This window comes from Fulmarus glacialis, unplaced genomic scaffold (assembly GCF_000690835.1).
Source record: "Fulmarus glacialis isolate BGI_N327 unplaced genomic scaffold, ASM69083v1 scaffold36553, whole genome shotgun sequence".
NCBI classification, from domain to species: domain Eukaryota; kingdom Metazoa; phylum Chordata; class Aves; order Procellariiformes; family Procellariidae; genus Fulmarus; species Fulmarus glacialis.
The window spans coordinates 1-9,726 of record NW_009202939.1 but is presented as its reverse complement, the minus strand read 5'-3'; the positions used below and the strand labels follow the sequence as shown (position 1 = coordinate 9,726).

The 9,726-nt window shown below is 48.3% G+C and overlaps 2 protein-coding genes across 2 annotated transcripts in view; one reads left to right on the top strand and one right to left on the bottom strand.

The window, feature by feature from the left end:
• Positions 1-8,139, top strand: part of TRAF3IP3 (TRAF3 interacting protein 3) — a 10,111-nt gene extending 1,972 nt beyond the window's left edge. Inside the window, exons 5-13 of the mRNA XM_009574479.1 lie at positions 3,040-3,111; positions 3,373-3,513; positions 4,244-4,381; positions 4,633-4,768; positions 5,561-5,623; positions 5,703-5,762; positions 6,300-6,455; positions 7,621-7,889; positions 8,056-8,139. Coding sequence (XP_009572774.1) covers positions 3,040-3,111; positions 3,373-3,513; positions 4,244-4,381; positions 4,633-4,768; positions 5,561-5,623; positions 5,703-5,762; positions 6,300-6,455; positions 7,621-7,889; positions 8,056-8,139 — 1,119 coding nt within the window. The remainder of the gene's footprint in view (positions 1-3,039; positions 3,112-3,372; positions 3,514-4,243; positions 4,382-4,632; positions 4,769-5,560; positions 5,624-5,702; positions 5,763-6,299; positions 6,456-7,620; positions 7,890-8,055) is intronic.
• Positions 8,140-9,242: 1,103 nt separating this feature from the next.
• LOC104074387 (chromosome unknown open reading frame, human C1orf74) lies at positions 9,243-9,722 on the bottom strand (the record flags this gene model as incomplete). Its single annotated transcript, XM_009574480.1, has 1 exon — positions 9,243-9,722. A coding segment is annotated over one exon (480 nt), but the record flags the coding sequence as incomplete, so codon positions are not given.
• Between the last annotated feature and the right edge of the window lie 4 nt (positions 9,723-9,726).

Below are 9,726 nucleotides of genomic sequence, written 5' to 3'. Positions count from 1 at the left end.
TGAACCATGGTCCTGCATCGAACTGTTTCCCCACCCCACTCCTCCGGGTGGCACTGAACTAGGGCCCATTTTTTTTGCTATCAGGAGGTAAAATTAAGGTGATGCATTTTATGCAACATATGAAGTATTTTATATAGGATTATTAAATCAAATATTAATTTACAGTTCATTGTGCCATTAAAAAAGTGGTTTGAAAGTTCTGTTGGGGCAGAAAAGCAAGTGATTGGGTGAGATGGTATAAAAAACTTGTGTTAGATGTACTGCGGTTAGAAACTTCCGCCCTTCGCTTGCGTCTTCAAATATGAGCAGGAAAAAACACCCTGACACACTCTGCAGGAAGTGGCCATGAAACCTCAGATTAGAAACAGGTGGGTGCACTTTGCTTCTTGCTAGCTCTGCTACAGAAGAGAGACTTTGCTGCTGCCTCTCGCATTCAGCCTTTCGTCAGACTGAAAATTAACTCGCCGCTGGCACTGGAGCCAGTGGGGCAAAGAAAGCAGATGCTGCCTGCTTGGAGGGGACCCCTGGGAGCTGCGCGGAGGGAGGCAGGCTGCGGGCAAGGGGCTTCTCCAGAAGGTGCTGGCAAAGGGAGGTACAGACAGGTCCTATACAATAATGCTGTGCTGTGGAAACTGATGGTTGGTTGCCCATTTCCAGGCCCACGTGAGATGTCAAATGCTTGCTGCAGAAGCTTTTTAATCCTTTCCAGTGTTCTGGGTTTCAAAAGAAATGTGATTGCGTACACGTGAATGATCTGGCAGGGACTCCTGAAATGGCCAGAGTCATTTTTGAGATGCTGCTCTTGTTCGTGGGTGCTTCTGGTTTGATGGAGCAAGCAAATACTTCGCAGGAGGATAGGATGTAGTTAAACTGAAGAGATAAAGCCTTTGGTTCCTTCCCCCTCCCACAATTTTACTTCTACATTAAAGAGACCTTCCTACCACCGGTCTGGACCTTAAATCCTCCATCTGTTGTAAAACTCGCTGCGTTGATTCAAAAATGCTGCCAGATGAAGGAAGCTAAGTAAATCTCAGTTATAATTAAGAGTAATTAGTTCTGAGCTGTTCTCTTCTTAAAGAAGAAAATTACTACTATAATATGTTTTCTTCCCTTCCTGACCTCTGAAGTTGAGCCTGACTTTTGGAAGTACCTTGCAGCTGTGCAGAGTTTAAGCTCTTTGCTATTTCCAGTGCATTACTACTACTACTTTATGGACCCATTTTTCTAGCACAAGCATCACGTTTGGGCAAACTGGAAGCCTTCCAGAAACAGCACTTCTTATTGTTGCTTTAAACCAGCTGTTTAAAATTACTAAGGGAAGGATTATCAGAGAATTCACCAATCACAGGACAACCAAGACACTACAGCTGTCAGCCAAAAACAGTTTAACACACTTATATAGCACTTAAGTGACAGCAGTAGAGAAAGGCAGAAGAGTTTGAGAAAGGTAACCTCAGACTCTCTGAAGACACGGGCTACAGAGGATTCAAATCCAGTATTTGCAAGAGTGGGCGTACTTTGAACATGTTAGCCCTAATCCTTTCCTCTGCCTGGCTTTCAGTAGGTATCTCTGGGCTCTCTAGCCAGGCACAGTGCAAGGGTTCCCAGGCGGTGTTCAAACACTGGCACCAGAGACACTGCAGAAGAGAGGAAAAACCACCACCATCATCATGATCATGGTGGCTATGGGGGGGGTTGTTGTTGTTTTGTTTAGTTGTGGGTGGGGGGTTTGGTTGGTCGGTTTTGGGGGGTTGTTTTGGGTTTTGTTTTGTTTTTAAAGCAGCCCCTTTCAGGTAGATAATCTTCAACACAAGGGCTTGACCAAGATTTGCTCACATAACTTTTCTGCTCGGAAGCATAATTTCTTATGCCCTCCCACATATGTGCACATACCCACTCACCCCTCACTGCCACGCTGTTCTGGTAACAGCCCTTTTGCCAATTTAGAAGCTGCATCTCCATGAAAGGAGTTTTCCAGCACATTTCTGCTCTCAAGCATAGGAAGGGCCCGGTGCTCTGTTGCCTTGTACTTTGCAGTTATTTACATCTGTGCACAACAGCCGTAACACCACCATCCTCTAACATGAGCCTTTGCAGGCAGCAGAATAAATAAACTGCAGAGGAAAACTAGGCATAATATTTCACATATAAAAATGCTTTTCAATATTCCACCTACTTTCTAAGAGGATAGAGCCATTAGTACTTTCTACCAACAACTGAACTGGGAAGATTTATTCTTTGGGACTCTAAACTTACTTTTGTGCAAATTTAAACAGTGGTAAGACACCAGAGAATCTGGTTTTGCTTGGGTCTAACAGCTATTCCTGGAACATCAAGGAGTTTCTTTTTCAGAAGCTTGACTTCAAAGAGCAGTAGGCAGAGAGAATACCAGCATTCTCAGTATTAGTGGTGGAAAAACAGCCTACGTGAACTCTTCGCTAGAAATTTTATCTGAATTTGCATGCAGTCTGGTTTCACAAACCATAAGAAGCCTGACTAACACTGAGAGGAGATTATAATAAGGAAAATGAATCATCACTGTTGCCTTCTATCCCCCTGCCCAACTGCTAGATGTTGCAATGCAGACCCAACCTATTTCCTAAGGGAACCAGCAAGACAAGACCTTAGCGCCAGCCGGAGCTTTAGGTGAGGAGCATTGCAGGGAGGAACCATCAGCCAGGGAACGGGGCTGTTCACAGGGACAGGCGGCAGCTGTGCTTCTGCCAGACCCACCCAGACCTACCTGAGATCCCCTTGCTCTTAACTTCTCATCGCACTGCAAGTACCTGCACTCAGTGACCAGCGGAACTGCCTCAGGAGAGCTTTTCAATGTGTAAAAGTCTTACTTCCCCCATATCCCATTTATTCTGAGATCGTGAAGGGCTTATTTGAGCATTGAAAAGATTTTGACCAAATTTAGCCACAATATTATAGATGAAGAGAAGGGAGAAAGCAAATCAAAACACAAGCTAACAAAACTTTGGGGGCAGATTGTATAGTTCATGATTCCACACATCAGTTCAATTGTTTTTTCCCCAGGGTCAGCTGAACGAAGATAAACTGAAGTGTAAGCTAAGGGCACTTGAAAATCAGCTGCAGGCCTGTACCCAGGTAATGTCTGATTGCTGAGAAAAACATGGGTGAAGAAAGGCATGAAAACTAAATACTGAACCATATAATTAGGCCAGGTCTCAGTTTCTGGAGCAATCTGATTAGATATGGATCTGAAAACAATTTTTGCTCTTTGCTGAAGCAATGCTTCACAGCAAATTAGCAGCAGCATTTACATTCTGGACTTGCCAATATACAGGCTTAGCAAGATTAGGAATATGTCAGATAAGACCCTCAAGCACTTTAATTCTTCCTTTAAAGAGTTACTCAAAGGAGTGTGTGAAGAAGATCCTGATAGAGATGGAAGACCAGAAGCAGACCTACGAGCAGAAGGCAAAAGAGGCTCTTCAGAAGATACTGGAGGACAAACTCCAAACAGAGCAGCAGCTGCAAAACTCTCAAGTAAGCGGCATGTTTTACACCTGGCTTTGCTTTAATCTAGTCCAACTGTGACAAAGAGCCCCCACATTCCAGGGAAAGGCAATGACTAGTTTACCATTGGTAACAAAGACGCAAAAAATTTTTTTTTTTTAGCTACTGAGCAAAGTCCAGAGCAGTTTAGTGGCAACCTGTGCTCATTTTGTGAGCCATACATCAGGTTATTAAAAACAGAACACAGTTGGGGAAATACACTGCTGTTTGGCAGTTTTAAACATAATCCCTTCTCCTCCACCATCGCTTCTTCCCATTCCCTGCCTTGCACGCATGGAGCAACAAGCCACAGACACAGACATCCAGGGCACGAGGTCTCCAGAGACATTTTTTCTGGAGTTGCTCTTTTATATGAAAATGGATTTTCCCCAAGAGGTAGCAATTTGCTTTGACCCACAGGATAACTGGTATTTTCAGAAAAACGAGTAAGTCTTATCCCAAACACCACCAGGCTTCTAAATCCTCCCAGCAGCAGAGGAACTCGGGTTCCACAGCAAGCCCTCTGCCCACGTTTGCTCTGTCCATCAGGTGGCATCAGACCCACGCAGGTTATTATAACCCCGGTGCAGGAGGTGGCAGCGCTGCCCCAGCCCCACGCACAGGCTGATGCGAGTGCCGTGGGTGTTGTTCAGGGCAGCCTGGCACGGTCCTGCCGGGCAGTGGGTCACAGCCCACCCGTGGGTCCTCATCTCCTCCACAGAGAAGCCTGGCAGCGACGAGAGAGGACCTTGCCTTCTGGAAAGAGCACTCTACCACACTCAAAGCCGAACTGACCAAGACAACCACGGCACACATCGAGCTCGAGAACAGCTTCCACATTTTGCAAAGCGAACTGCAGGTATGTTAGATCCCTGCAGGAACAGCATCCACGGGAGTGCGTGTTTTCCATTTTGCAAGCAGGGAAGCCCGCAGGTTGAGATCACTGTATAATAAGCCCGTTCAATGAAGCACAGCAGTTGCCCATGCAACCTCGTTCTCAGCTCGGGGCTGCCTTTCCTTGCCAGAAAGCTGGCCGACGCTGCGTGCTCGCGGGCTGCCCACGGCATGGTGCCAGGGCTGGGCTGATGCGGGGGCTCTTCTCGCCCCCAGCGAGCGGACGCGCAGAACGAGCAGCTCAGCCAGGCCCTGCGCAGCCTGCAGAGCGAGCACACCGCGCTGCACCGGCGAGCCAGCGCCTTGCGGGAGGACAATGACCTGAAGGCAAAGCACATCAGCACCATCGAAGGTATCGTGTGCAGGGGAATGGTGGTGGGGTCTGTCCTCCAAATGAACAGAGGATATAAGGGAAATAGTCTTTAAAATGCTGGTCCTTAAAGCCAAGCACACACACATGCAAAAGACTCTCTGAATGCGCTGCACATCTCAGCTTGCCGAGAAAGCCTCTGGTTTCCAAAGGGCTCCTGAAGTCATTTCCAACTAGATTAAAGGACTTCAGAGAAGTGAAATAAGTGAAATAACTTTTCTAGAAGAAAGGATAGAATGAGAGACCTGTAAAAAAATCAAAGATGAGTGCTCAGCTTTGATGAGGGCTTTTGCATCCTTGTCAGACCCATCAAACACAGCAGTGCAAGCCCGCTCGGTGGCGGGGCATCACCCATCACTGTCTGAAGTGCTGCTGTGTGGTGGTGGATATTACCAGCGTATAAACATGAGCTAATAGTGTCTTAAAGTATCAATTCAGATAGAAGCAAGGAAACTCACATATACTTCACATGGCTATTTTAAAACACAATTAAGGAAGAGTAAATGGGTGACAGTTCTATTTTTATAACAGGTCTCATACAAACAACTTTAAAATAAACCATACATCAATAGAATGTAAGGCACACTAGAAAAAGCTACCAAAACTGAAAGGGCGATTCACAGCTAAATATCTGATCTTCAGAGAAGAAAGTTCAGTGTAGCCAACAATATCTACTCCACTCAACACACGTGGAGAAAGAGAAAGTTGCCATCCTTGCATAAAGATACACAGAGATTTACATTAACCTTGATTTTCTTCTTACCATTATTTCAGATAAATTGCAAAAAGAACAAAATCAGAAGGTAACACTGGAGGCAAAAATCAGCCATTTGCACAGTAAGTAACACAAAGAAGTGCAAAGTAAGAGATCTGCATTAGCGCTGCGGACAGTAACAGCAGCTTTTCATGTTCACAGACTTGATGCAGAACCAGACCAACGAACAGAAGAGCCAGGAGGCGATGGTGCAAAGGAAAGGTCAGCAAACTTTGTAACTCCCACCTAGCACTCCTCTCACTGGATACAGGAATGTTAGACCTGACTCTAGGAGAAGTCTGCATTGGTTTAGAATAAAGGATTATTTTAAAGCTGCACAAAGCGAGTTATTATATTTTGCTAGTTAACATTAAATGTAAGTGTATTTTTGATGGCAAACACTTTAAAAAATAAATGGATTTCATTACAAATTCTACTTCAGTGGCTATGCCATTTTTTTCCCAAGCAAAATACTTTCCAGTTTATAATTACAACTACAGCTGTATTTGAAAAAAGTAATAAAAGGCATTTTAACTCTCCCTCCCTTCCATTTCTGGCAACTAATTATAAATAGTCCTCTAAAGATTATTAACTTGTAGCTACAGCAGAGGCAGGCCCATGATAACTAACTCGGCTCCTGTGTCCTCTGCTGCTTGTGTAGCACGCAAACATTCTCTTTAAACTGAGCTGAGCAAACAAGATCTAAAGCAAACCAAAAGTCTGGACCTGTTTCTCATCAGAAGCCTGACTGTTTTCTAGACCAGGTTTTCACCACGCAGACCCCACTTCTCACTCCTGCCAAGGAAAAACAAAACAGTCTGTTAGAGCACCCCGAGAAGGAGGAGGAAGAAGAAAGTCTGAAGGATGAGGTGCAGAAAAGGACATCCCAGCTTACAGCAAAGGAGAACGAGGTGAGAAAGTCACTGAATCATGGCTGGGACCAAGTTCCCTGCTAGGGAACAAGCTGCTGGTGTAAGTGCTCCAGCAGCAGCAAAACACATCAAAGCTCCTGGAAGTAACCTGAGCTTGGTACCTCCTGTAAGGATTATCTCTGCTGAATTTTTATCCTGATACCAGCCTCAGCTAAACCCCAGATGCAGTGTCCATGTGCAAGGGCTGTAGCAGCAGAGCCCTCTCCATATAAACCCATTTCTGCTCTCATGGACAGGAGAGTCCCAACAGTCTCACAAGGAAAAGCAAAAGCCACACTTTAAGAGCTGAAGCCTTGAGCACGAAGGAAGGAGAAGAGGAAAAAAGGCTTGCAAATAACAGGAAGGGTCTGCTAACAAAAGCAACGCCCTTACAACTGGGCTGCAAAAAACTTCAAAGTTTTCTGACCTCTTATATGCTCTTTCCCATCTAAAAAAACTGTTTCAGGACACAAGACTGGCAGCACAAACTGTGCCCTCTGCCAACCAACAGCCCCACCGTTCTTACAGCAGTACTCAGATAGCAAGGATTTATAAAAAAGAATTTATAACTTACTGTAGCAGAGCTTAGAGCCACGCAGAGGAGCTTATCCTACTGAGCCACACTGGTGAGCACGCCACCAGCACCAAACATCACCCAGCATCACCTGGGGAAGGGTTTTGTAAAGCACAATCACAGCAAAAGGGAACAGCTGTGGGGGCCCAGCTGCCCCCACGGCTCCTGCAGCCTCTCGGCACCCGCAGCCTCCTTCCACAGCTGCTGCTGCTAACGCAGCGCTCCCCGGGAGGGCAGCAGGGTCTCACGCTGTGGCCTTTCGGACCAAAGACGCGCCCTGGGTTTTGGGGTTGCGCAGCGCAACCAAGGCACCTGTCCCGTGTGCTCCATGTCTCAGAGGGTTTAAAGGACTTTGCAATTGCTCTCACAGTCAGTGAAGTGCAGACTGAATCTCAGAATGAGAGGCAATGCCACGCGTTTGCACTCCATATTTTCTTCCTGACCTGCACGCTTCTATGGTCACAAAAGTAACTACTGCTTCTTTCTCCCATGTGATGTGAAGGATGGCAGCAAAGCCAAGCAGGTCACGGGCTGGTAACCGAGCGGGCATTGCCTCTATCGCCACAGTCCCAGTAACACTGAGATCTGCTCTGTCCCCTGGGCATACAGGTAGCAGAAGTGAAAATCCCCCGTCGCTGCAGTGCCCGTGCATGGGAGAAGCGCTGCAGCCGCTGCGGGAGCCCTGCCGCTGTCAGTGCGTACAAGAGTGAGGGGATCCCTCCTGCTAACGGCCCCTCGCTCTGCTTGCAGTGCACGGAGCTGCGCTCGGAGCTGGAGGCCCTGAGCGAGGAGTACCGCTCCTGCCTGACCAGGCTGCGCCAGTGCCGGGACGAGCTCAACCACTTCCAGAGCAAGCACGCAAAGGTGGGAGGCGTTCCTCGCCCTGACTCCCAGTGCTGCCGATCGGTCTGGGAAAAATTCCCCCATTTACTTGTGCAGTGTGGAAAGATGAATGACATGTTTGCTAGGAATGAGATGAGAAGTTTCTTCTCCCCACCAATTTCCTAGTAACACTTACTTCTCCTTGCAGAGACAGCGCAGTCACTGGATCCCTCTCCTGGTGGCAGTGATAGCAATGGCCATAGCCACCTTCCTTGCAAGTTACAGGCCATGAAGGACCTTCTCGATGACCGATCTCACTGCAGGAACTGACTTCTGCTTCACCAACAGCAACGTGCCCTCGCCGCAGCGCACCGTCTGCTGTTTCGTACTCGTCTGTTTGGTTCATATCCTGAGCTGGTCTTACTCCAGACAAACTCCTGCGGCTCCAATAAACGCTGGGAGATCACTCCTTCCCTCGGCTGCTTTGGTTATTCTGTGTCAGTTGAAGGTTGTGCTTCCCAGCCCCCCCCAGCCACTGCTGCTGGGGCTCACACGGAGTGGGAGGGACGGGGCAGCAGGGACGAGGATCCCGTGCCCTTGGGATCCGGCCTTCCTGGTTTTCATGCCCGGCGGCTGAGAGGACTACAAAATTCTCTTCCTTTAGTTATTGCTTCCCTAAATGGGAGGTATTTGACCCTGGACCATCTCTGCTGATACCTGACAAACCCAGCTCAGGGAGGCTTTTTAGCACAGTCCCCTCATATTCCCCCGTGCACTGCCTGTCCTGAGCAATTTTCCCACCTCCTGCTCGCCGGGCCCAGTTCTGCTCTTCGAGCCTGCCTCGTGGCCAGGCGTCCCCACAGCCACGTCCGCTTCGCTTTCACTGCCAGCGCCACATTAATTCGACAGAGACGGGATTTTAAGCCTCTTTTGGAGCTGCACTGTGCAGGTTTTACAGTAGAACTTGCCCCTCATTCAAGCGCAGGCTCAGCTACGAGGCGGTTCGTGACACTACCTTGCACAAGTAGTAAATATGATATGGAGCCTACAATAAACTTCACAAATTCAAAATACGGTGGTGTTCAAATTTTTTATTAATCCTCAGCTGTTCGCAGCAAATAAATAAACGCTGACTTTACAGGGCACACTCTGCAGTCCAGATGGAGGCTGCAAAGCAGCTGTGAGTGCATACATCCCCACACCGGTCTTCTGGGAAGTACATGTACTTGATTTGCAACTGGCCTACAAGGTTGGAGGCCCAAGATCGTCAATAGCCAGCCTTTGTTGCTCAGGGACCTCTTGAGAACCTCAGTGGGCTGCACATACAGGAACCGCATCTCTTGCCTCAGTCCCTGATGCAAGTGAGAAATAGGCCAAAAAGACTGAGTTTGTGTTTTACAAGGCAACTGCTGGAAGAGACACCACCTCGCTCAAAATGCAGAGATCTACAAAGTCATTCTGCACACTGAAGGCCTCCTTCAGCTCATCACACCAGGCATCCAGCACCTCCTTCAGCTCTGCACAGAGGCTCTCCGGGATGCTGAAGGAGTAGATCTGGACCCTGAGACCGTCCCTTATCCTGGGGCAGGAGGCCTGGACCGTGAACACCCTCAGCGGTGTCAGCGCCAGGCAGTTCTCGGCGCCCTCCTCCATGGAGAAGGCGTACGCCGCCGGGTAGCCCAGCAGCACCCCGACGATGGTGCAGAGGTTCCAGCCTCTGGGGACAACTTCGCTGGAGGACACGGGGCCGGTGGCGTTGGCCTCGGCGGCCCCTAGGTGGGCAAGGAGGGCGGCGAGGTGGTCCCTGATGGCCTCGGCCTCCGCTGGCCCGCAGAGAGTCGGGCACTGCTGCCCCGCTGAGACATCCATGAAGGGCGCG